The 27,715-nt window shown below is 43.4% G+C and overlaps 1 protein-coding gene across 2 annotated transcripts in view; it reads right to left on the minus strand.

Annotated features, from left to right (window-relative positions):
- ALPK3 (alpha kinase 3) overlaps window positions 1–27,715 on the minus strand; it is a 43,784-nt gene that overhangs the window by 2,236 nt on the left and 13,833 nt on the right. For both annotated transcript variants that reach the window (XM_031955692.1, XM_031955690.1), the window contains 10 exons: window positions 21,486–21,603; window positions 16,049–17,315; window positions 10,789–12,739; window positions 9,449–9,596; window positions 9,076–9,203; window positions 8,422–8,457; window positions 7,626–7,906; window positions 7,137–7,225; window positions 5,669–5,892; window positions 142–190 (listed from right to left, as the gene is read on the minus strand). In XM_031955692.1, the coding sequence (XP_031811552.1) occupies window positions 142–190; window positions 5,669–5,892; window positions 7,137–7,225; window positions 7,626–7,906; window positions 8,422–8,457; window positions 9,076–9,203; window positions 9,449–9,596; window positions 10,789–12,739; window positions 16,049–17,315; window positions 21,486–21,603 (4,291 nt within the window). The remainder of the gene's footprint in view (window positions 1–141; window positions 191–5,668; window positions 5,893–7,136; window positions 7,226–7,625; window positions 7,907–8,421; window positions 8,458–9,075; window positions 9,204–9,448; window positions 9,597–10,788; window positions 12,740–16,048; window positions 17,316–21,485; window positions 21,604–27,715) is intronic.

Below are 27,715 nucleotides of genomic sequence, written 5' to 3' on the forward strand. Positions count from 1 at the left end.
GATCCCCAAGATGTCTCAGCATCCACAAGCTGCATCTCTCAGTGCCAGGTGGACATTTACAACACAAGGGGAGCTGGAGATTCTGAAAGGAGGGATACAGAGGCTGACCCAGCAGCCGTGCAGGTCCTAAGAGGCACTTACCCTTTAAGTTTGGTGGCAATCTGCACATCTGTCATCTTCCAGTCCACACCTAGAAAAGGGCAGGATTTGAGAGCCATATGTAAATGGGAGCACAAGCCAATGAGGCTCCCTTCCCACTGCATTCTGGGCAATGCCCTTTCCCATCAATCTGGCAATGGAGAGGGGAGTCTCTAGGTCAGCTTACAGAGTCATAGAATCTCGGAGCAGGAAGGGACACCGGCTCCCATCTCTGACCCACACCCCAAAAAGAAGCCCTTTCCCACATATGCCCCAAGAAGACATCCAGCAAGAATGGCCCCATCCAGACTGGAGACTGACTATTCTGCCACAGGCGCCAGAGACAAGCATGGGAAGCCAGCCTCATCTGCCCAATGGGAAGCCGTCGGCGTCTCCAGGACGGTCCATAATTATATCGGGTTACATAATAAAAATAAGTGTGACATAATGGACAAAGGGTGACCTGGAAGTCACGATATCGGGATTCAAATCTTGACTCTGAAACAGACTGTTCGTGTGATCCAGAAAATTAAGACTTATAAATTATAAAATTTATTGTATATATTATTGTATATAATATAAATTATTGTATATAATATAAATAAATTATAATCTGTGCTAGGTATTTTTATACTTTTATAAATACTGGCAAATAGCAATGTAATATAGATAGAGTGAATTGGAGGTATCTCACAGGGAAGGTGCTAACTTTGAAAGAGTGCTTGTATATAGAGATATAGAAAGATAAAGATATATACATATATATAGTTATAGGTAAACCAATAAGCATTATATCTACATATCTATCATATAATATATATGATATATGATATAATATATAACATATATATAAAATGCTTATTGCCTAACCTTTTGCCATTTTCAAAGCCCTTTTATATACATTGTATACTGCACACAGAGAAGCAGCATGACACACACACATATAAGTACATTATGTATATAATATATACATTTATTCCTACAAATGTTTTTCTAGGCATATATAACATACATATATTATAAATATATATTATATATAATATTATATATATTATTATATATAATATATTATATTATATAATATATATTATATGTATATAAATATATATATTATAAATATATATGCACCAGTTCTTCCCATTCCTAAAAGGAAGAAGTTTGGGAGTTTCCTGAATTGACAAAATCACAGATCCTGACCAAAATAATAAAAAATAGATTTCATTAATTTTATGTAATATACAAAAAAGTTTTAAAAATTATTTCTATGGTCTAGACTTGTGATTTCATTAGTGTATCATGTATATATGTGTATAAACCTATGTGTATACATTGCATGTATATCGGTGTATACCCATGTATAGAATATATGTATATATGGTGTATAGGTATATATAACACATATATAATAGGTATTATTTGTGTACATGGTCCCTCATTGCTAGAAGTTTCCCTCATAAATCACCTCCAATTTACTCTAATTATATCTTGTATTTACATTGTCCTTTATCAGTATTTATTAAAGTACAGAGAACAATGCCTATACATAGTAGATATATAATATGTGCTTAATAAATATTCATCCCTCTCCTCCTCCTTCTCTTTCTCCATTAGAAGTAAAGTTTCTTGAGGGCAGGAACCATGTTTGTTCTTCTCAGTACTCTCAGGGCTTAGTAAAAAACCTGGCACAGAATAAGTGTGATTTATTATTTATTAAAATAAATGCTTGTTGGTTTGATTTATTTAGTTTAATAATTTGCTAATTAATTTAGGAAGTTCTTGCTTTGTTTCAAAGTGCTTTTTCATGTGTTATGTACATAGCACAAAGAGAGGCAGCATGGCATAATGAATAAAGAGCTGATTGTGAAACCAAGAAGAATTGGGTTCAAGTCACACGTTCAATGTTCTAGCTGTTTAAGCCCAAACAAGTCAATCTCTCACTACTCAGACAACTCTCTAAGATTATAAATTATAAATAAGGTTTTTTGGGAGAGGGGGCTCCCTCACCTCCGGCCTTGTGTATAGTGACTGTGCTAGAAATATTTTTTGAATTGACTGAAAACATATATTTATATGTATTTTGCAGACCCTTAACAGTCTAGAGAGATTTCACGGTGTCCATGAACTTGGATGGAAAGTTTTCTAGAGAGATTTCACAATGTCCATGAACTTGGATGGAAAGTTTCCTTTTTATGACCCTTTTATTTCAATGTGATTTTTTTTTCTTGTCTTTTACGTATTTAAAAGCATTCTGGGGATTCTATATTTTTCAGCAGATCACAGAAGGGTCTGTGACATAAAAAAAAGTTAAGAGCCCCTGAATTCTAGTTCAAAACCTTCACTTTATAAATGAGAGAGCTGAGGCCATGGGAGTATGAGTTTGCCCACTAATGCTGGGTAATAAGTGGCAGGATCTGAACCCAGCCCTTCTGACGCTTTTCCCCCCAAGGCGTCCCACCTCCTGGAAAGTAGATGAAAACATAAAGTAAATTTTTATGTAAAATGTAAGTAAGGGGCAGCTAGGTGGTGCAGTGGATATAAAGTGCAGGTCCAAGTGTGTGTATGTGTGTGTGTGTGTGTGTGTGTGTGTGTATGTGTGTGTACACATATACACTCCTCCCAATGGCCTCTTAGTGTGAGGTAGCATATCCCCATTTTGCAGAGAAGGCTATTGTGCCCAGAGAGATTAAGTGCCCATAGATTAATATGCCCATAGCCCATAATTAATCCTAGGTAAAGCCATAATTAAAATTTAATTCTTCCCACTCTCAGAGCAGTTCTTCCTCCATTATCTCTCCTAAACTAGTTAAGTTTCCAAAGTCCATCTTGCCTCTGGTTCCCAGCATTCTCCCAATTTATAACCCATTAGGAAAAAAGGGGGAAAAAAGGAAATTGAAAGCAGGGAATAGTGAGCAGGAATTGAGAGGTGAAGGGAGAGCCAGAAATGAAAATTTTGGTACTGCCCAGAAACCCGAAGTATCTCACAGGACTTCCCAGATTTGCTCCCAATTGAGATGCCCCCATATAAAAACATGGCCTTTCCTGAGTGGGGGAAATCAATGCAGAAGATGGCTGGGAGTACAAGGGACAAAGTACTGGACTTAGAACCAGGAAGCCCTCAGTTCAAATCCTCCTTGAGATATTTACAAGTTGAATGATGCTAAACAAGTCATTTTAACTTATTTACCTGTGTTCTCATCTCTAAAATGTGGATGACAATAATAGCATATCCTTCACAAAAGTGTTTGTGAGGCTCAAAGTGATAATGTAAAGGGTTTTGCAAACACTGTATCACTGCATAAACTCTAGTTATTCTATTAAGGAATGATTCAGGGGAGTCATTTTAAATGCACTAGTTGTATACCTCTGAGCAAATGACTCCTCTCTAGAACTCAATATTCTCATCTATAAAGAGGAGATACTACTACTTGCCCTCCCTACCTAAGTGGCAGGATCTGAACCCAGCTCTTCTGACTTCAAAGTCAATGCTTTTCCCACCAGGGCATTCCACCTCCCAGAAGGTAGATGAAAACATAAGGTAAACTTTTATATAAAATGTAAGTAAGGGGCAGCTAAGTGGTACAGTGGATATAGCACTAGAGCTCAAATATGGCCTCAAACACTTGACACTTACTAGATGTGTGACCCTGAGCAAGTCACTTAACCCTGACTGCCTCACCAAAAAAAAAAATTAAAAATTAAGTTACAAGGGGTTCTTGCTCAGATTTGAGCTGAGTTAGACAACCTTCTACCTTCTAATCACGAGAATCTGGGATTGTTAGTTACAGCGTGATCATTATTATTATTACTGCTACCTCCATACTTCCAAGATACAAGATTTTATCAGGGTGGTAGGTAGTCCCTTCCCCAACGCAGACTGTGACTTCTCTAAGTCTTAGTAAACCCAGTGACCAGGTCTGTGAGCTGCTGACCGAACGGAGTCACTCGAGAGCCATCCTCCTGATGATGAGGTTCCCACCTCACAGTTCAGTTAGCTTAGGCTGAAACACAGAAGCCAGGGGCAAAATCCATCCTGGGGACCATGTTCAGAGTCTTTATGTTGAGGGATGGCTAGTAGCCAGCACCTGTGATTTGCTGGTGGGGCCCTTAAGGACAGGGTCACCTCCATGTCACAGTGGAGGGGAGGGAATAATTATCATTACCATAATTAGTAGCAGTCATGTAATACAAATAATGACTGTATAATTATATTATTCTAAGTTTATCTGAGCCTTTCCTGAGAACTGGAAAAGTCACAAGGGCCTCCCCACTCATTGCTACTTCAATTTGTCTATAGATACAGTATCAGAGGAAAGACTGTAATGAGACAATCAGTCAATAAGCATTTATTAAACATCTACTATGTGTCAAGCACTATGCTAAGCACTGTGAGAACTATAAATAAGCATTTATTAAGTGCCTACTATGAGCTGGGCACTATGCTAAGGACTGTGAAAACTAAATAAGTATTCATTAAGCACCAGGTACAATGCTAATCACTGTGATAATTATAAATCAGCATTTATTAAGCACCCACTATGCACTGGGCACTGTGCTAAGCATTGTGAGAACGATAAACAAGCATTTATTAAGCGCTTACTATGTGTTGGGCACTATGCTAAGCACATTGAAAACCACAAGGAAGAAAGTTGTTCTCATAGAGCTGAGAATGTAAACTCCTCAAGGGCAGCAACTTTGTTTTGCTTCTATTTGTATCCCCAACACTTAGCAAATCATCTGGCACAGAGTAGGTACTTAATAAATGTTTATGAATTAATTAATTCTTGTCCCACATACCCATGCCCAATCACATGGGGAAATGCCAAGGTGGCCCTACAAGCTTCTCAGAAAGTCAATTCTTTCCCTCACAGTAACACAGTCTAATGCCTGACAAAATATATAACTTTTTCTTAAACTTCAAAACTCCCTGTAACTGTTACTAATGATAAAGGAAGCCAATGGCACAGTCCTTTGGAGAACTGATTCAAGAAACTCATTTTTTTTTTATGGGAAACTAATGAATCTCTAAAAGAAAAGCCTTCCCCTGTCACCCTCTCTGCTCAAGAAGTTTCAATAGCTCTTACCAGCCTATGGAAGAAGATAGAAAACTCTTCAGCTTATTAAGAAAAGCCCTTTTCCCAGTCTGCCTCCAGGATTATTTCTCATTAAAGGAAGCATGTTTTTGCCTTTTGTTGTAATCCCAGCACTTAGCACAGAGTTGGCACATAGTAAGTTTTAAATAAATACTTGTTGATTGACTGACTGACATTATTCTCCTTCACACAGTCTACCTTACAGCCAAACTCACCTATTGGATATTCCTCTAACTCCTGTCTCCATGCCTCTGTACTGAGTAACTCCCATATGTAAAAATCACTTCCTCTCCTTTACTTCTTAGAATCTCTTCAAAGTTCATATCAAGTAACATCTCATGTAGGAAGCCTTTCTCCCTCCCAGAATCCCCCATGAGGATTGATCTCCCCATGATCCACTTCAAGCCTCTTCAGTCTCCTAATACCCCAAACCCTCATACCTGCGAGGTCTGTGACCAGAAAGCTGCCATTCGTCCACTGATATAACCAGTGCTGGAAGGTCCGACACTTCTGGGCAGCCTCCGAGGTGGCAGGGACCACCTGGGAGCCACCACTCTCCAAATCACGAGCACAGTACCGCTCCAATGGCCTCCCCAGGTATTCTTCCAAGGTGGCATATGGGATGTTATTTGCTGGCCGGTAGATCAAGTACAGTGGGATGATCCTAAACACAATCCCACCTTACCCATGAGCATGGCATTCAAACCCAGGAAAGCCTCCAACCCTACCTGGCCCCGTGTTCATTCTAGAACCTTACAACAAAATTCATTCTAGTCTTAGGATTTCAAGTTTCTAGAGAGAGGACTTTCTGGGAAAGGGAACTCACTGGCTACTATAGGACCCAGGTCACTCCTAGTCAGAATGTCCCCCATACCACTCTCTAGCAAATCTATAAAGATGGCAGCTATAGAGAGGAGGCTGGAACTGGATTCTTAGTTCAAATTCAGCTTCAGACAATTACTAGCTATGTGGTCAAGTCACTTAACTTTCATTTGTCTCAGCTTGCTCATCTGTAAAACAGGAATAATAAAATTACCTCCTCCCCAGAGTAGTTGAGATGATAAAATGAGATAATATTTGCAAAACATGTTGCAAACTTTAAAGCATTATATAAATAAAACAATATATAAATATAAATTATGTAAATGTTGCTATTGTCACTGTTACTGTTGCTGGAGGATTCCCAGCATAAAGACAGAGATAGGGTGGCAATGGACAGATTTAGTTCAGATCGCCCAGACTGCAGATGAGGAATATTTTTGGTACTTGACTCATTAGAGTCTGGACTGGGTACCTTCTTGTGACCATGTGCAGTTACTACAGTAAGACACTGAGATGGGAGAGTAATAGGGTAAGATAGAAGAGCCCCTGACTGGAACTCGATAAGATGCAGAGCCTGGTGACCTTAAATTTTACGAGTTATGCTATCCAAAATCCAAGCACCAGGGTGCAAAAACATCAAGTCTAGCATCCATGCAGAATCCCTTTGTCTGAGGACTTACAAGGCAGAAGAAACTTCAGGGTATTTGTGAGCTGGAACTTGAATCTTGAGCGCTTGAGGGTTCTCATCCCTACCCTATCATCTTTTTCAGCCTATTTATTGAGGGGTGATATTGGGAGCTATAGAGTGATGGGAGAAGAGGAAAATAAAGGGACTGAAGGAAAAATCAAGGCCAGTCATATGTGTACCTGTAAGTGTACACACTTGAGCTATTGTGGGTGTGTGCAAAACAATGCTTTATACAGAATAAACCATGTGCTTTGTTCATCTCCACCTTACAGGGACTCTGCCCACATAAGATCATATAAACCACTGCCCATTACTGAGAAGGAAATTAAAGTCTCTATCCCTCAGGAGCATTCTAATGTCTAGGAAGCAAGGAGCAGGGAGAGAAGGGAAGAACTTACTCAGGAACCTCCCCAAAACCAGGGACAGCTCGGGCCTCAGCCGCAAAGATCTTGCAGTACTCACGGCTCATGTTTTGGATCTTACATCCCTAAAGGAAAAAAAAAATGACCAAAGTTCTAGAAATAAGCTTGCCCACTTCCAAAGCCCTAAACAAGATGTCAGGCAGAGGGAGGTAGATTTCAATGACGTGGATCACCATCTTTGAGAGATATAATATGTCAGACTCCTGCATTAGGCAGGAAAATAGACAACATGAATTTCCAAGTTCCCTCACCACCCGAGATCTTATGCATCAATGACTTTCCCCAACTTCTATCCTAAAAGCCTTTGGATGCCTCCCCCCAAAAAGCTGAGACTGTTCCCCTATTTCTTTGTAGGAGCATAGCCTTCCTATATAGCTCTCAAACTCAACAGAAAAATGGGCTGGAAATGGGGAGGAGGCAAGGTGAGGAGCTAGGACTGAAAAGCACAACAAAGGGGCTCAGTACCTGGATGGTGACATCATAATTCCTCCCCAGTAGAGAGTTCTCACTGCTGGACCCAAACACAAGTAGGTTGGGGACCTTGATGACGCAAGTCCGTCCTGATTCAAAGATGGGTTCCAGTCCGTAGATGACTTTGGCCTGGGAGGCCTTGCGAAGACCACGTCCATGCCCGCTTCCACGAAGTTCCCCACTCACCAGACGCCCAAAAAGTTTGTCCCCCCAGCAGCCAGAGTCAGCAAGGCCCTTGGCAAACACCATGGGAGTCATCTCGATCTCTTCTCCGACTAGATGAGGAGATGAGAAATGTGGGAGGTAGTCCCCTAGGCAGAGGTCCTAGACCACCCTCCCACAGAGATTCCCATTCCTGGGATGGTGACGAGAGCCAAACGAAGTGACTGGAGACTAGCCTTCCCCATCTTGCACTGAGCTCAAGATCCCAACCTGCAGCAAGCCTCCCTCATCCCTCATGCAAGGGGAGTAGCAGCACTTAGTCCCTTTAAGAGATGGTTCTCAGGGCTGGATTTACCCCCATGGATACAAGATCCCCTCTTGTATACCCAGTAAAGGACAGATCACAGACTTACAGGAGAAACTAAGGGGATATAATGGAATGACTCCTTCTAGGCGGCTCTCCCTCCCATACCCCTCTGGGGGACACATTGACATATGGAAAAGGGTTAGTGCACATGAGGGGAGAGATTCCAAATTAGAAGAGAAATTCCAAACCAGTGGGGACCAGATCCCCAAGCAGGAATGGGTATGAAGCCCCATCAGCTATTTTCCACGGGGTACACTCTACCTTCAACTTCTTCTCTGGAGACAAATCCTGATAACACTGAATGGAAAAAAGGAAGACAGTGAACAATGCCCAGATTTGGAAAGATTCTCTCCACTAACCAATAACCTTGGGAATCAAATATAAATCCCTTTGTTAGACCCTGAAAGCTCTTCAAAATCTGGGCAGCCTTTTCCAAACTTTTCTCAGATTCAGCAATACAGATCTACTTGGGAATCCTTGAACACAGCACTCCCTCACTTTACCTTTGCCCTAGCTGTGCCATTGCTGGAATAGCCTACCCTGCCTCCTCCCCACACCCTGTCCCCCATTTCCTGTCCCCCCCCCCCCCCGCAACCTTTTAATCTCCTTGGCTTTCTCTGGGACTCACATTACCTTTACATATACCTATCTATCTTGTCTGTACCTAGATATTTACATGCCAGCTCCTCTATTAGAATATAATCTCCTTGAGAGCACACACTTTTGTTTGGAGTTGTTGGATATTGCTTTGTAAAAATGCTGAGCATTCAGTGAACACAAAGTGAAAATGCTTGTACGTGACTTGTTGGCTGACTCCATTTCCCATCAGTTTGTGCCTAAGGGCTTCATTGGGCAGAGATGTGGTCTTTATGGGTCCCAGAGCAGGGGACAGGGGCTAAACGAGGTCCCACTCACCCTCAGGGCTGAGACAAAAGTTAGTAGAGTCGCTGCCATGCTCGTTCCGGATGGTACACTGGTACACACCACAGTCCCGGGGTGAAGCCTGTACAATGGCCAAGGCTGCCGGTGCCTCGTCTCCCGCACTGAGAACAAAAAACAGAATCTAAATGCCTGGGAATGTGCCCTGGACTGCAGAACCCTGGGCTCCCAAGAGCCCCCAGAGCCCTCACTTTGAACAAAAGAAGTAGGAAAAGGAGACACAAAGCCAGTTGCCCAGTGAGATCCTGGCATGGTAGAGACTCCGGCACATTAGCTCTCAGCTCTCTGGCCCACTGGCTGGGGAGAAGCTGGCTCAGAGAGCGCCAAGCCCTGGCCAAAGCCCTCTTACCTCCGCTCCACCTCAGCCACAGGCAGCTGGTCCTTGGCCCAGGTCAATACTGAGTCACTGAGGATATTGAAGAACTGACACCACAGCTTTAGGCTTCCAGAAGCATCAGGAAATTGTTCTACCCGGATCTTCCGGATCACCTGGGGGGCTGATGGGGAAATGGAACTAGGTAAGGCTGGTGAAGGGCAGCAGGCCTTCCAAGGTTCCTTCTAGCTCACCATTGTCTGGCTTCAAAGTATGATTCACTGGGTTGCCCTCAGTAAGTTATTCACTCTGGGCTATCATTTTAGTAAAGTGATGAAAGCTGTTTCTTCGGGGAAGAACCCAAAAAGTAAGGAATCGCAGCTGCCCACAGGGCAGCTCTGGGCCAGTGATCTAGCCTATCCCTGAAATGCCCATTCTTTATTTCTCTCCGCCTGTTCATTCCAGCCTCTAAAGCCTAGGAGCTAGGATCACAGTGTTAGAGCTGGAAAAGAATGGACAGATCATTTAATCCAGTGTCTCATTACTGATGGGGAAACCAAGAACTAAAGGGGTTAACTATCCTGCCCAAGGTAATACAGGTAGTAAACATCAGATGTGGGATTTGAACCCCAAACTTCAGAATCAGCCGTCTTTTCACTGGTGGTTCTCCTGATCTCCAAGTCTGCAATTGCCTTCATCTGCCCGTGGCCCAACCTCATATAGTACTTTATGTCCTTATTATGCCTTTTTCATATTTTACTTTACCCTGTTATTACTTGTATGGGTTACTGCTCCCTATTAGACTATAAACTATAAGAAAATGGGGTATTTATTTTATCCAGACTTTGGATCTACCCTCCCAAAGTGCAGTGTGTTGCCTGGAGCAGTCTCTTAACAAGTGTCTGTTAAACTGAATTGCTTTTTAATTGAATCCCAAGTGAGGCCCGAGGGGACAGTCTGAGCCCTGGCACAGAGAAAGGGTTCCTAAGCAACAGACTGGCACTAGAAGTTCTATATCCTTCCTGCTTTCAGGAGCCCTGCTCGGCCCGGACCCAAGGCCTGTCTGCAATAGTTTTTACCTACTGTTTCCAGATGCTACTTCTTGGAGCAAGCAGTCCACAGAGTAGGGTTTAAAGAAGAGCCAAAGCAAAGGGTCAGGCAACTAAAAATCTAGGGGTCTTCCCAAAGAAGGGGCAAGAACAAGTGTGTTCATTTAAATTCCAGGCCCCCATGCAAAACCCCCTAAAACCTGCCTCTTAGAAGTCAACTTTGCACAGCATGAGGTACTGAGAAAGTAGTACCTCATGGGGCCCTGCACCCTGCTTTAGTTCTCTCCTGTGAACTTTCTCCCCTCCCTCCCCCAAACCAGCTCTCACCTTTGAAAAGGTCTTTGGTTTTTCTGGGCTGGGCTGGCTCGTCCTGTTTGCCATCTTCAGGGGCCAACTCTGAGTCTGGCCCACTGCCCTTGGGCCCCGAGCCCAGCTCTGCAGAGTCCTCCGGACCAGGCACCTCGAGCATCTTCCTGTTCTGGGAAGGAGAATGCCTCTCCTTTGGGAGAATCATCGGGGATCCAGGCACCAGGCCTTTCCTGGCCCCCCTGGGAGAAATTGTTGGGCTTTCTCTCTCTTCGGGAGTGGGGGCTTCTTCATCCCCAGTCACTCTGGCCTTGGGGAGAAATCTCTTTCTCCGAGCTCCCAAGGCCAGCTCCTCTGGGGTTGCACCTGGCAGACTCCCCCTGTTATCACCTGAGAGCTCTACATCCTTGAAGGGATCCTCTCGCTTATTCTCCCCAAGGGGCCCCCCCATCCTGAGGGCCCCTTGATCCCCACTGACCCAAAGGGATTCTCCCATTCTGCTCTCCTTGGGCCCAGCCCCGATTTCCTCAGCAGCCCCCTTGTTACTTTTCTCTGGGTCTTGCCCCTCGGTCTCCTCCCCCACCACAATGGTAGGGACAGTCAGTGGACTGGGGTGTCTTCCCAGCGGCCTCCCTGCCGCCAGGGCCTTGTGGCCAGACTGCACCTCCTGGTCAATGAGACCAGTGAGCCGGCGGGAGGTACAGGGGCTGAGCTGCAAGCTCTGTGCACTCTGAATGAGGTGGTTGTTCTCCACTCGCTCTAGGATCTTCCGAGATGTTCGGGGGCTCAAGCCAGCGATCTCCACTGTTGGTGCCAGAGTGTCTGGGGGACCAGGTCCCCCTGCCAGGGGCTGCTGGCCCTCTGGCCTCCCTCTGGCTTCAGTTTCACTCCAATCCGTGTCTGCACTGGAGAGCTTCAGGAGCAGGAGTAAATAATTCTTCAAGGAATCAATGAGTCCACTGTCAGGGGCTACAGGGCTGGGGGCTCTCAGCCCAGCTCCTGGAACCTCAGGCTCAGACACCCCATGGGCATCCAGAGCATTTCCTCTACTCATCGCAGCCTTAGCCTCTGCCCCATGACCTTGGCTGGGGCTGCCCACTCTGGGCGAGTCTTCATAGTGAGCCTGCGGCTCTGGCTCTGCTTCTGGACGGGGCATCACAGCTGCCTGGGTAGGCCCTCCTTCAACCTGCTTTTCCTGCATGTTCTTTGGGAGGCAGACTGTCTTCGGGCTAGGAATGCTGGAGGCCTTGGGGCTTTGGGGAGAAGAAGTATGGGAGTCTGAGGCAAGACCCCCAGCATCAGACCCTTCCATAGAGGCCCCAGAGTCAGTGTTTATTGGCCCCTTAGCGGGGCAAGGCAACTCCTCCTGAGGCTGTCGTGTGCCTTTGTCAACTTCAGATTTCCCTAGTCCTCTGCTCTCCCCACTATCCCCTGGCCTCCTACCAGCTCCTGGACCAAGAGGGGCTGTGAAGCTCTGCATATTCCCTTGGGTGTTGCCGAGGGCTGGAATCTGTGTCTCCTCAGACCGGACCTCTGAAGGGTGGGAGGATGCCACAGGTAGCCTGAGGTGACCAGATCTCTGAGGAGCCTCTGGAACCTGGAAGCCAGGGGCCATAGGCTGTGTATCAGGGCTTCTCTCCCACTCTGGCAGAGTTCCTGCCACCACTTGTGTCCCGCCATCCATCTGTGTGCTATCCCCATGGGCTCTCCCAACCACCTGCTGGTTCACATCTGTCTGTGTCGTCTCCTCTGCTGGGGAACGCACACCTGCCTGGGTCTTCAGGCCTTCCCGTGTGTTCTCCAGCTGCTCATTGACATCCATCAGGGTCCTTCTCTCCCTCTTCGTCCTCTCTTCCTGTGTTTCGACATCCATGGGCTCACTGCTCCCCTGTCCTCCCTCGAGGTTGTGGCTGGTCTTAGAGCTGCTGGCAGTAGGTGTTGCCTGAGCTTGGGCCACTTGGGTCTCCACGGTCTGAGAGACAGGGAGAGTAAGATAAGACAGTGAGAGTTTGTGTCATTGAGGTTTGCAAAGTTCTTTATACCCATGACATCACTTGATCCCCAATTGGTAAATAGGGATAGAGATAGCAAATTCACTGATATAAAAGACACTTGGATGAGGAAATTCCCTCTGCCAATGCAGATCTGCTCCTTCTCTACAACTTACAGTCAGAGAATTGCTAGTGCTGGGAAGTTGGGACTTACCCAGGATACCAGAACTAGTATATGTCAGAAACTCAGGTCTTTCCAGATCCAAAATCTAGAACTTTATCCACTATACCACACAGCCTCTCATTGAAGTACATACTAATGCTACTATTAACCCCATTTTGATAAAGGTACAGGGCTTGCCCATGTCAGTCTGGATTGTAATCCAGGTCTCTCCCAGATCCAGATCTAGTGTTCTTTCCAATCACCCCACAGGGCTTTCTATCCATGGTATTTATTGTGCCTGTTCTGAAATTCCCTTTGCAGCCAGACTGAATTGTACCAGCCTTACTCAGGCCCTGCTCTATCCTTACTGGGACAGTACTAACAGGAACCCTACCCTGTCTCATGCCCTATTATATTGGGCCTTCCACCAGATATGGGGGGAAGTAAGAAGGATTGGGCAAAGCCTGGTGTTTCCCTCAATTCTAGGGCACCAGAATTCTTTTCATGTATCCTGGTCTGAGTCTAGCCTCACACTGACCAAGAAGATGTGGTACTGAATTTGTGGGTTTGTTCTGCTGAGAACAGAGCCAGGTGGAGAGAAGGAAAGAGTCACAGACAACTTTGGAAAATCCCATTCTCCCAGGCAAGCTAGATCTCAAGCTCTTCTACAAAGATTTCCCTAAGCCTGCTTCTCCACCTTCAGCTCCTCCAAATGATATGAAATCCCAGCTGAATCTTTCTGCAGATCATATCAACCCTTCCCTTCTCTTGGGCAAGCAAGAAAAAACAGGCAGTGAATAGATCAATTCCTCCCATGTAATGTATGTTCCTATATTCCCTAGCCCTGAAATGCAAGTCTTGTATATTTCATCTTAATGTTACCAGAAACTCAGGATTCCCTATCTTTACCAAACCCTTCCCTGACTTGGTGACAGCTTCTGATCCATAATCCCCAGCTCTCTCTCCTTGAGAAGACTCTGATCCTTCCCTCTCTGCCCCACCCTCACCCCCAGACTTCTTATTTCAGCAGCAGGCTCTGAGTCTCCTGATATAACTGCCCTCTTCTGCCTAACCTCTTTGTACGGAAGACTAAAATCTAACACCACTACAGCCTGATAACAACAACTGGGGGCTGCAGGAAGCTCCTGATTGGGCCTGGCAATTTCTTCAAGGTCCCTCACCCTGATCCCTCTCTCTTTGCTAAATTCCTCCCTGCTGACATCCTATCAGCATCATCCAGCTGGGCCCTAAATGGTCTTTTTCCTGCTTCAGGAGTGTCCATCTGTCTCCCATTTAACTCCCATTTAACCGTGAGCTCCTCAAGAACAGGGGGCCCTGCCTTCCCCCTTTGTCTCTCTGAAGGGCTGGGCACCAAGTCAGTGTCCAAAAAAAACAAAACAAAACAAAACAAAACAAAAAAAACCCTGTTAATTGATATACAAACAAGAATCTATATTCTCTCGGCCTTTGTTGTACCAGGGCTGTTCTTTGCATTTATGGAGAATACAGGAAAAGTTTGAGATTTAGAGCAAAAATAAATCTTAAAAGTCACATCAGTTACAACTTCCGCATTTTCTAGCTCAGGAAATTGAAACTCAAAGAAGTCAGATCATTTGCCTAAGGTCACACAAACTGTACATGGCAGAATCAAAATTAGAAGTCCTGTCTGACTCCAAATCCAATCACCATAGAGAAGTCATTATAGTCATCACTGATATTAATATGGTATTTAAAATTTTCAGACTCCTCTATCATTTGAGCGCCACAACAATCCTGTAATGTAGGTGCTACAGGCATTATTTTCTCCATTTTACAGGTGAGGAAACTAAGGCTCAGAAGCTAAATGACCTGTCCATAGAGTCCTTTCAGCAGAGCCATTCAGATGCTTCAGTGTTCTTTCTAATGGCAAAGTAGGATGAAAGAAATCCCAGAGAGTCCACTACATCTTAGCTCTTGCACTGAACCATCTCTTTGCTAGAGTATTATCTATCCCAGGAGTAATCACAGAGAGAATATGAAGAGAGAATCAAGGTTGAGGGGCAGCCCAGAAATAGCTAGCTTTTATAGTTTTAAAGCTTGCAAAGCCCTTTAAATACATTTTCTCATTTAATCTTTACAATGACATTATAAGGTGGCTATTCAAAGACGCTCAATTTGTATATTATATAAATGCATATAGTATTACAAACGCGTTTATATAAATATATGATGTCTGTACATTTTGCCCTGCCATGTTTGGATATGTCAAATGTGTTTCATTTTAGCTTGTGAGCTAATTTGTTAAGTATACAAAAGATTACCATTCAAGTCTTAATAAATGCTTTTAAATGATGAAAAAAAGTAAAGTGGCTCTTATTCTATTTTACAGATGAGCAAACTGAAGCCAAAAGGTTAAGTGTCTTGCCACAGCTAGTAAGTGTCTGAGTAAAGATTCAAACTCAGATCTTTCTTACTCTATCCACTGTACCAGGGGATTTCTGGAGCATGATGGACCCTGGTTAGTGATAAAGTTCTACTTTTAGTCTATCTCCTATGGTTCATCTCCAAGCCTCCAAAATGGCAATCTTTTCCCACAGCTCTGCCACTTAGCCAACAGAGGGATGTGCCTTCACATTGGCTAGGATAACAGAGATATCCACAAGGCCAGTGGATCCTTGGAGCCCAGGAGCTCCTGGAAACACCCAGTAAATGACCAAAACAGACACGCAGAGCAGAGGAGATGGTCAGGAACAGATGCAGCCAGAGGCTCGGGTCACCTCAGTACTGTCAGTCACCCTGTCCCTGGGGTGAACTAGGCTTCCAATTCCTTGGGAAAAGTCCCCGAAGTCTTTAGAAATGTCCCCTGATCATAATGGATCTCCTCCTCAGACAGTGGGACACTAGAGGAAGAGGTTTTCCCATGTTCTCAGAGTAAATGGACTTGGGCAGCCATAGAGAGGTTCTGCCACCCCTGTAGATCTGGAATTAGGTGATGGGGTTGCAGCAAATGTCCCCTGGCCCTGCCTGGTACTGTGTCCCTTCTCCACTCCCCTTCCATAAATAACCCTGTGTACCATGGCTGCCAGATTGCTTTGGAAACATTTTCCATGAAGTCAGACTCTCAAAAAAGCTGTCATGTCACTCTTACCTCACAAGGGGTCCTGTGGGCTATCGGTTTCTGGGCAGGGCTCTCCTGGGTCTTGTGCTTCCGCCGGGCAGGGGGAGTTGGGACAGTAGCTGTTGGCTCACGGGAAATTCCCAAGGCCTGGACTCCTTGCTGAGGAGAAGGATCCAAAATGCCTGAGGGGGGACCCATAGAGGCACAAGGCTGGGACTCATTGCTGGGGTCACATTTTGGTTTGGGAGGGGCAAATCTTTTCCTATTAAATACCCTGGAAGGCTGTTGAGCAGCGGCAGGCACAGGCTGGCCAGGAGGCAGTTTCTCTCCTCCTGTCTCCCTTCCTGGTGAGACTCCCAAAGGGTAACCACTTTGGAGACTTCCACTGGGAGACTGGAGTCTCTCCTCAGTGGCAGGAGACTGTGTGTTCTCCAGGTACATATCCTTTAAGGAGAAATAAACATTGGTGTCTGGTGGAGGGGTTGTTGGGCCCTTGCCAGTCTTAACCCCGATCTTGCTTGAGTTTCTGGCTTCCTGTGTCACAGGAGAGCTTGATTCCAGGGTCCCATCTGCTCTGTCCAACTTTGTGGATTTTGGAGAACTCTCTCTCTGAGCAAGTGGGGTATTCTCCACCTCCATGTGGCCATGAGTCCAGCTGGAATCTGATTCTGCTGTGTTGGGGATGTGATTTTCAGGTGTTCTTGCTCCTTCGGGCTTTTGCTCACCTGTCCTCTTCACTCTGTGGTTCGGCCCCTCTTCTTTCTTCTTCTTCTTGGCCACAGACTCTTTGGTGGGTGGTCTCTGGGAGATGAGCTCCACAGCCTCACAGATATAAGACAAAAAGCCATCTCCACTCTCCTCTCCACTCTCCAAGGTGGAATCCCCATTAGTGGTAACCTCACCCCCTGTAAAGTTATTGGCCAGACCAATGGCTGGGCTCCAGGGCGGCTCACTGGCCTCTCCTTCAAGCTCGGGCTCCAGGACTCCATCCTCAAGCTCTTTGCAAGAAGCCGAAGGACCTTGCTCCCTTGCTCTACTCAGCCGCCGCTTCCGCTGAAATCGGTCTGGACTGAGTTTGCGCATTGTGTCAGCCTCGGATACCATTTCCTTCCCATACTTCCTGCTCTGCTCAATCTCCCGCATCTTTGCCTCTGCCTTCCTCTTCAGCTTTGCAAACCATCGCTGGTGAATCTTGTACTCAGTCATGGTCCCCACTTCCAAGACTCCGGAGCAGGACACAATGCCTTTGGCATTTCGAGCAGACGCCTGGTAGATAGCAGCGTCTTCTTCTTGGCACCTAGAGGCACAGTCAGGTGAGGCTGCAATACTCAGATCTTGACAGATGGAGAACTCACCCAAGTACCAGACCCTACCACCCCTGAACTCTGGGAGAAGCCTTTAATCAGGCTGGCACCGAGTGCTCAACCAGGAGCCCTCAGCCTGCTAGAAAAAGCTAGCATCCCTCACACCGGCGTTCCCCACCTTGGTCACTCCAGGCATTCTCATTGGGTGTCCCCCATGCTTGGAACTCTCTCCTCATCTCTGCCTCCTAGTTTTCCTGGCTTCCTGCAAATCTTCCCTAAAACCCTCCTTTTGCAAGAAACTTAGCATTAAATGCTACTGTCTGCCTCCTGAGGATTTTCTCCAATTTGTCCTTTTTTTTTTTTTTTTTTTTTTTTTTTTTTTTTTTTTTTTAGATAAGGTTGCTCAGGATCCCACAGCTAGTGTCTCAGTCCAAATTTGAACTCAGGTCCTCCTAATTCCGGGGCTGGTGCTCTATTTTCTGCACTACTTTGCTGCCCTACAATTTATCTTTTACATATTTTGTTTGTACATCATTGTTTGCAATGTTGTCTCCCCCATTAGATCTAAGTTCTTTGAAAACAGGAACTGTCTTTTGCCTTTCAGTCTCCCCATCATTTAGTCCAGTGCTTGACACATAGTAAGTGCTTGTTGACTGATATACAAAACTCTTTAAAATTTGCAAAGCACTTTATAACCATTTGATTCTTTATAACAATCCTGGGGAGGCAGATGCAATTATTATTACCAATTTCCTGATAAGGAAACTGAGACACAGAGACATTAAGTGATTGACTCAGGATCGAACTGCTAACACATTTCTTTGAGGCAATATTTAAACTCAAGACTTCCTGACTATAAGTCCAAAAATCTACCCACTGTCATAATTGCTAAGGTCCTTTCCAGCTTTCACATTTTAATTCTCCCACTACTAAGAAACTAAAGCCCAAGGAAGGCAAGTAATTGAAGTTGTAACCATATAATCAGATAGGTCTCAGGAGAGTCCCCTATAAGAGCAGATGCCCCACAGAGGAAGCTCTGGGGAAAAATGACTTATCCATATAAGTATTTCCTAAGGGTCCGAACCTTTCTTGTGGTCACCCTAGCTAGGTCACAAATGCAGGGTGCCATATTTTAAGAAAGACAACAGTAAGCTAGAGATGCAGGATTCATATCTCCCTCATTCTGGGGGTTCATCTCTACTCTCCTCCCTAGAGTAAAGTCTTCCCAGCTGGGTTAGGTCTCTCCATTCTTCCATCCCCAAGTTCCCCTCTCCCTACAGCCCACCAGGGAACTATGGCAGCTCTGAGAGTAGTCTCAGTAGCAAGAAGTTCCTGAAGCATGGATTACCTAATGCTCAAAAGTGAGTTACAGAAATTATGAAGCCTCTGATCTGTGTAGCTATAAAACTCTGAAACACAGTATAAAACATGATAAAAAGCAGGCACTATGGTGCAGTGAGCAAAGTTCTAGGCTGGGCATCAATACTTGGGTCCTTGTCCTATGTTGTTTATTTTGTCAAATCACTTAAACATTCAGGATTTCAGCTTTTTCATCTATAATATGCAGCAACAATACCACTACTAGGGCCATAACCCAAAGAAAATCAAAAAGGACTTGTATGTACAAAAAAAGATTTATGACAACCCTTTTGGTAGTGCTAAAGAATTGAAAATTAAAATGCTCTAGCTGTGTGACCCTGGGCAAGTCACTTAACTCTAATTGCCTCAGCAAAAAGCAAAAAACAAAAACAAAAGCAGAAATGAAAATGCCTATAAAATTGGTGAAAGGACTGAAGAAATGATGATATATGGCTTTACAGATAATTGCTGATCCATAAGAAAAAATAAAAGGGGTGGGGTTCAGAGAAACCTCAGAAGACTTTATGAAGGGCTGAAGAGGAAATTAAGTAGAAATGAGAGAATGATTCATACAATAACAGCATTCCAAAGATGAATGACTTTTAAAGATTTAAGAACTTTGATCAATGCAATGATCTATCCAAAGGATAGATAATGAGGTTAAATTCTCAGTGTAAGCATTTACACTTAGGAAATGAGAAAACACTGCAGATCAGGGTTTGATCTGTTGTTTTAATTGATTGTCGAGATTTAAGAAAGTGACAGAAAAAATATTAATATGCAGATTAAATTTAAAAGTCTGTCATGGGTACATTTCTCTTCCTGGAGAGCTGATTGTTAAACATTTGCCAGCACACCACTGTATTGTTTCCTGTATTCTGGTAGAATAGACTCAAGATGCAGAACAAGAGATACATTTTTAGACATGGATAATATGAGAATTTGTTTTTCTTGACTTATTAAAAAGTTTTTTTTCTTTTTCTTTTTTTAATGGTAGGAAGTGGGCAAGAAAAAAAATAGATTTTTTTTTTTTTTGACTAAACGTCTACATTCCATAATCTGATGAAGTCAACGCTCCTTCCTGGGAGACCAGAACTCTGAACATGGTACCTTGTTCTTCTGCTTCAAAGCACTTAAAAGAAGGGGAATGAGATAAAGAGCAGCCCCAGAGAAAAGGCAGTCATACCAATCACCTCAGCTGAAATAAACTCTCTAAGAGGACAAAAGATAACAATGGAAAGAGTGCTGGATTTGGACTTAGGATCAAGGGATTACAAAGAACTAGAAGAGATTCCTAAGTCATCTAACCCAAATTCTCTTAAGGGACTTGCCCAAGATTACATAAAAAATTATTTTGCAGATAAGCAAACCAAGATCCAAAAGTGATAGATGGAAGCAGTTCTGACGCCAAGTTCCAAAGGAGCTAGATTTGAATCCTGTTTTTGCCACTTCCCACTTACATCATTTTGAGCAAATCACATAGTTTCTCTTGCTCTCAATTTCCTGATCTGCAAAACTGGAAGGTTGGATCTATTGATCCTATGACCCTTCATTTACATGGTGCCCAGTATCTGCTTTTGTTTTAATCTTAGTCACTGAGGACCTCAAAGACATGAAAAACATCCAATATCTTTAAAACAGTGAGGGATAATGGAAAGAGCAATGGATATGGAGTTAGAAAAGCTCAAAACTCAGGCACGATACCTAAGAGACCACTGTGACCTCAGGCAAGATAGCATGGCAGCCCCCAAAAGAGCTAATGCAATCTGAGACTGCATTGAGAGAGGGATGGGGCCCAGAGCAAAGGGGAGCCCTATTGCACTCTTTTCTTGACAAACCGGTTGAATCAATACATCCAGAGGTGGGTACCATATTTTAAGAAAGATAATAGTAAGCTAGAGTGCTTCCAGACCAAGGCAGTGAGATCACACTTGATGAAAGAACTAGGAATTGTTAGCCTTGAGAAGAGAAGACTTGGGGGCAACATAGTCACTGCCTCCGATATTTGAAGTACTGTTTTTCTTTCAAGAATTAGATTTATCTCTTTTGACTTCAGAGGGAAGAATAAGGCAGAAAGACAGATTTAGATTTGATAAAAGGAAAAAATATATTGTAATTAGAAAGATTCCCTCCAAATACAATGGACTATTTCAGAAAGTAGTGGGTTCCCCCTCCCTAGAGACCTTTCAGCAAAGGCTGGATGATCATTTGTCAAGAATACTGTAGGGGGAATTCTTGGTCAAGTACTGGCTGAGCTATATATAACCCCTGGACTCCCTTCCAACTCTTGAGATTCTGTGAAGTCATATAATCTCCCTGGGTCTCAGTTTTCCCATCTGTAAAATGAGAGGGTTAGACCAAATGATCTTTAAGCTTTTGTCCTGGGATCTGGGGTAAATAGAAAATGACTTAGTCTTATCACCAAAGCAGCCAGGATTCTTGACTCCCAAGGAAGAGATGGATCCTGGCCAAATGAATGGTACTATCTAGTAGGTCACCTCCCCTGTTGCTTTGGGCAGTGAGTCTTTCCTTTCCTACAGGCTAGAGGGCCCTAAAACGATTGCTTTCATGGGGGTCAGGGTGTAATAAGACCTCTCAGCCCTTTCCCACTCCATTCTTCTCTGAGAAGGGCAAATCCATAGCTTCCTCCAACCTTCATTGGGCTCAAATATCACTTTGGATTGTCCCCTTCAGTGACTGACACAAAGCTACCTCCCACCATATCCACAACAGCACAAATGTATTTGCTTCCCTCCTCCACATCTGTGAAGGGAGCGGCCCACCCACTCCCACCCCCCACTCACTTGTACAGCTGTAGTATATGCCGATTCCCCTGCTGAGAAATCTCATATTTTGGCAAGCCACAGTACCGGTCCAGCTCCTCATCATCTTTATACCACGTCACCTCGGGCTCTGGGTATCCTGGGGAGGAAGTGGAACACTATTGTAAAAGAGCAATTCCAAATCATCTGGGAACATGAAAAGTACTCCCAGTAATAGGCTCCCAAGATACTTATCAATCACCTGAGTGCTGGTGAGAGAGCTGGCTACTTATCCAAGGGGCTGCTGGATTATGCTATTGTTTAGAAGCTCAATCTTCCCAAGGCAGAGAGGGAGGGTTGGGATGGGGGTGGGGGCTTTCCTAATAACAATAACTAGCTTTTATTTATCATTATAAGGTTTTCAGAGAGCTTTACATACATTTCATGTGTCGTCACAAAAACTCTTAAGAGGTAAAATGCTATTATTTCCATTTTATAGATGAGAAAACTGAGGTAGAGGTCAAGTGACTTGCTTGGATTCACACAAGTGATAGGTCTCCCTATCACCTAGCTGCCTCTAAGAAGAAGACTCCCAGAACTTCAGGCTGAAGAGACTAGAAGAGGCATCTCTGACCACTGAAACCTAGTCTTTTCCCCCAGTACCTGATATTCTCTGGCAAGAGTGGAGTGGGTCAATCATATGATCATAGTAAAACAGAAAGACTTTAGAGGACTTTAAGCCTGACCTCTTCATTTTACAGATGGAGAAACTGAGACCCAGAGGAACAAAGTGATTTATCCAAGATCTTAGAAGAAATTACTAGAATCAATATGCTTTATTTAGTATCCTTCTGTCTATATTAGTCTATTAAATCATATTATCACAGAATTAGGAGGCACCTTAATGATCTATCAGTTGTACCCAACTAATGTTACAGATGAGAAAATTAAGGTCCAGGAAGAGTTTTTTTGGTTCTCTTAAGGGATTTGCCCAAGATTACATTTTTTAAAAATGTGTTTTCTATTTGTTTCTTCTAGGCTAGAAATATAAAGGATTCTCACCATCCCCACCCCATCATTGATCAATATTGTAGCAGGTTGTTCTGACATTGACAGCTGCCCCTCCTATGGTCCTACCTCCCACTCCCATGGACTCATGGGATGAATGTTGAACTTGGTGCAGACACCCAATAGCAATAGCCCCACTGCAGCTCAAGAGATCCACCAGATTCAGCCTCTCCTTATGTAGAATGACAGGGGTAATCCACCAAGTCCAGCTAGCTCTACATTTCCAAACAGCAATTGTACCATCGTTTGGGCTCTGCCCTCTTACTCAATCACTACCCTCACCCTCCTGTGTCTATAACAGACTTCCTACCTAAGGCATGTCTTATTGGAGATCATAAATGTTAAACATACTAATTTCTTCTATGAGCACTTAATATATGCTTTACCATAGTATCTGGTACATAGTAGGGGTTTTATAAGTGTTTATTGAATTAAATATACAACAGTTCTAGGTGCTGGAAGAGATTCAAAGAAGAATATGTAATTTTAACATAGTTAACATGTATTTGGATTATCTGCCATCTAGGGGAGGAGATAGGGGGAAGGAGGGGAAAATTTGGAACACAAGGTTTTGCAAGGGTCAATGCTGAAAAAATTATCTATCCATTTGTTTTGCAAATAAAAAGCTTTAATTAAAAAAAAAAAAAAAGAAGAAGAAGAAGAACATATAAATACTACATTTGCCCTGAAAAAGCTTATGAGGCAGATACAGCAAATATACAAGAAATTGACTTACATGGCAGTGTCAATAAATGCCGGGAGGTCTACAAACGAAGTGCTCTCTGGTTCAGAGAAGAGAAATTTTTCAGCATGGGAGTTGGGGGGGGCAGGGTGTCATGGAGAATTTGGGTAAATTTCAGAGACAAGATGGCATTTAAGTCTTTAAAGCTGGGCAGAATTTTGAAAGGTTGAGCTGAGGAAGAGGGCATGTCAGATAGAAGGAACAGCATGAACAAAGGTACAGAGGCAAGAAGCATAAAGCACGTTTTAGGGACCCATGCCTGGCACATAGTAGGCACTTGATAAATGCCAAGTTAAACTGACTAGGGGATACTGCCTTGGGACCTAACTAGGGCAGGAATGAGAGATAAAAATGGATCTAAAACAACCCTGGCATTCTCCCCATACAGCCCCAGTCGTAAAGTGAGCCCCATGTTTCCACTGAGCTAAAAGCCCCCGGTTACATCACTGCATCTGTGTGCATCTGATAAATGCCAGGGACCACAAATGTCCTCAGCCATCTTGTGGAATGATCTCACCAGTCTGAGGGGCTGGGTCCATGCCTCCCTATCCCATGATGTACCTCCCAACCCAGATTCCCACAGGGATCAGCTGAGAGGCCTGACAGCTGGAGGAAGCTCTCAGCAGCAGGAAGTTTAGGGAACTTAGAACCTGCCAGTCTCTGGGCCTGGATACCATACTGTGGTGCTTATGCAAATAGGCAGGGAAAGGTCAGGAGCTCAGATCTGCAAAACAACTCAAGGACTTGAGGAAACGTTCTCCCAGAAAGAAATTTGACTTAATCACCAAGTTATTTTCGACTCTGCCAAGGAAGACATACACTCCCCCAAGATATGGATTCATTTAGCTGTATCCTCATGGACACTCATAGCTCCCTGAGCAGAATAGCCTCTGATGGCACAGACTATCTATTTCATCTCTCCGTGTTATCACCTTAGTTTAGGAGGGACATGATATCTCCAAATACCTGAGGGGCTGCCTCGTGGAAAAGGGATTTGGCTCAGTTTGTTTTTCTCCACTTGTTAAGGACCTACTATTGGTCAGGCACTGTGCTAGGTGCATGGCGTACACAGAAAGGCAAAAAACAGAATCTGCCCTCATGGGGCTACCCGTCCAATGTGGATGACAACATGCAAACAATTATGTACAAATAAGCAATATTTACAGGAGATAATCAAGAGAAATGGCTTCCTGTAGAAAGCAGATTTAAGCTGGGATCAATCAATGGAAAAACACCCATTATAACGAGACAAGGCCCTGTCCTAAGCACTAAGGATACAAAAGCATATATAAAACAACTCCTACTTTCAAAGAACTTGTATTCTTAACAAGGAAGGGGAGAAATGGGGCCAGTAATGGAAACTCACAGGAAGGCAAATTTGGATTCAACACAAGAAAGAATTTACAGACGACTAGAGACATTAAATAATGAGAACAGCCAGGGGCTTTGTGAGGTACTGAGCTCACTGGCACTAATAATATCCAAGCACAGGCTAGGGGACTACCTGTCAGAGATGTTAGAAGATCCGGACACAGGATGGAAGGTTGGATTAGATGACCTCTAAATTTCTTAGTAATGCAGATTGTAGGACTCCTGTCTCATAGACAGGAGATATCCGTGCTAGGTATATATTCACACAAGACTTTGGACTTCTAGGGTTGTGATCCTATTGAACAGAAGAAAAATGAGACTGGCAAATAAGAGCTGAGATCCAGCCATGGTTTGGTCAGGCTTGGTTTGGAGATTCAAAACCTTGATAGAAGAACATAGAGATTTAAGTCTATTTCTGCTCTATGTTGAATCTGGAAGTCTAGTTGGGTTTAGAACCATCTCAACTAAAGACCTAAATCCTTTGGTAATGCTCTTGTTTTTCCAAACCTACTCCAACCACAGTGAACTTTCAGACTTTTCATTTTTCCATTTCCTTATTTCTAAATTGCCTCCCCCAGATTTGCAGAGAGGATGCAGCAGAATGCATAGGATTACTTCTGATGGGGTCAGTCAACTCTGGGGGAATCCGAAAGAGAGAAGACCAAAGCATCATAAGTTTCTATTAAATTAACAGGAAAGGAAGCAAAAGCCACAGAAAGCCTACCTAAATAAAAGTGGCCTTAATCCAACAAACAAATCTGTGCTCAGGATAATGGAAGAAATTATGTTGGGAATAAATTGTATCTTTCTTCTAAGCACCTGTGGTTCTGGCACTCACTGTACCATCACAGTGATTAGACCTAGGAAATGATATTTTTGTGCCCCAGGCAACATTTGAAAATTGTGTCTACAAGAAGCAGCATATGCAATTTGACTTTTCATTAAATAAATACCTGTTTGACATGGACAGATATATTTTATGGTATTAAAAATAAAAGTTACACATACCTCTTTGCTCCCTCTCCTTTCCTCTTCCCCTTGAATGGAAGCCATGAGAAAGTCGCTACTTTGCAGCAAAACTCTTTCATACATTACATTGTTTCTACCCCTCTGGAGATGAACAGGATAAACTCTAGGTCTGAAAAATCCAGGGCTACAATTTTAAAACTTTTCTTTGATGGTGTTCTGATCAGTCCTTCCTACTTGTTAAGGCTGTCTTCTTAAGCAAGAGGTTCCTCTAAGGAGAAGGGAACGGGGGCAACTTCTCCTGTCAGATCCTGTTAAATCATTTGCCCAGATTTCTTTCTAGCTCTGTGTCCAGCCCTGCTCTGCTGAATGCCCAGTTAGGAAGGTGAGATTCCAGTAGAGAGTAGGGTTTTGAATCCTATGTGATATAACCTTCGCTAATGCACATAGTATTTGTCTAGATGGCAAATAGATTTCACTGACTAAAGAGAATGGTCAGCTCTCTAAAGAGTCCTATTTAGGATAAATAGTGTTCCAGATCCCAGCATGCAATTCTCTTTTGCCTGTCCAGATTTTTCTCCATCAAGATCAATCCTACTCCATCTGGAGATTTGATAGAGAAAGGGGCTTTCCCTGGACCCCTGAATTAGCAGTCCCTGAGAAATTATCTGAATTCAGTTGCATTCCAGATAAACTGGACTACAAACAAGTCTTCTGTTTCAACTCTCCATCTCTCATCTCTGTGTGTTGGTACAAACCATTTCCCACTTCTGTAATTTACTTTCACCTCATCTCTATCTCTTAGAAAGTCTCCCTCAAGATCCAACTCTAGTGTAAGTCCTCCTTCTCTGCTAAGCCATTCCTGGCTCCTCCCCCACCTCAGTGGTTAGCATTCTCTCCCCATCCAATTTTCCTGTCCTTCATTTATTAACATATCTTAAAAATAATAGAATGTAGGCTTCCTGAGGGAAGGAATTGTTTCTTTTTTTTTTTTTCATTATAGCCCTGGAGTCTAACACAGTGCCTCATATTTTATATGATGCCATATAATGTTTGTTAAATTAAATCGCATCTGAATTCTCCTGCCTACATAACATATGGTCTTTAACACCACAATGACACTAGTGTTGAGCAAATGCTGGAATTCTGTAAAATCACACACACACACACACACACACACACACCCCACCTCTACAAAAACAGCTGACAATTGGGAACAGACATACCAGGACACGGGCACATGAATACAGGCATTTTGGCAAAAGTATTTCCACATAGACATATGCACAGAACAAACTAGTCTTCAGCACTAGGGGAATAAGCAACCACTCTTGTAACATGATTTCAAGAATACCAGAAAACACCCCTTTGCTCAGAAAATACTTTTCCCACCAGCTTCCTGATGTTTGAAATTCCACAGTTAGAGATTGATTCCTTTGGCTTAAGACTTGTTAAAATGTAAATAGAACTAGGAAAGCATTTGCAGTATAGTGTAGTGAAGAAAGCAATAGACTTGGAGTCAGGAATAAATTGGATTTAAATTGGATCTCCAATGCTACATGTCATAACCTCCCTGAGACTCAGTTTTCTCAACTATAAAACAGGGATAAATAAGGTCAAATGAGATAATGCATGTGCAATACTTTGTAAATCTTGCAATATTACATAAATATAAATTGTATAAATGATATCATTCTTTTTTTTTATAATAACTTTTTATTGACAGAACCCATGCCAGGGTAATTTTTTTACAACATTATCCCTTGCACTCATTTCTGTTCCGTTTTTTCCCTCCCACCCTCCACCCCCTCCCCTAGATGGCAAGCAGTCCTATATATGTTGAATATGTCGTAGTATATCCTAGATACAATGTATGTGTGCAGATCCGTACAGTTCTCTTGTTGCACAGGGAGAATTGGATTCAGAAGGTAAAAATAACCCGGGAAGAAAAACAAAAATGCAAACAGTTTACATTCATTTTCCAGTGTTTTTTCTTTGGGTGTAGCTGCCTCTGTCCATCATTGATCAATTGAAACTGAATTAGGTCTCTTTGTCAAAGAAATCCACTTCCATCAGATTACATCTTCATACAGTATCGTTGTTGATGTATATAATGATCTCTTGG

The sequence above is a fragment of the Sarcophilus harrisii genome, chromosome 2 (genome assembly GCF_902635505.1).
Source record: "Sarcophilus harrisii chromosome 2, mSarHar1.11, whole genome shotgun sequence".
Lineage (NCBI taxonomy): Eukaryota > Metazoa > Chordata > Mammalia > Dasyuromorphia > Dasyuridae > Sarcophilus > Sarcophilus harrisii.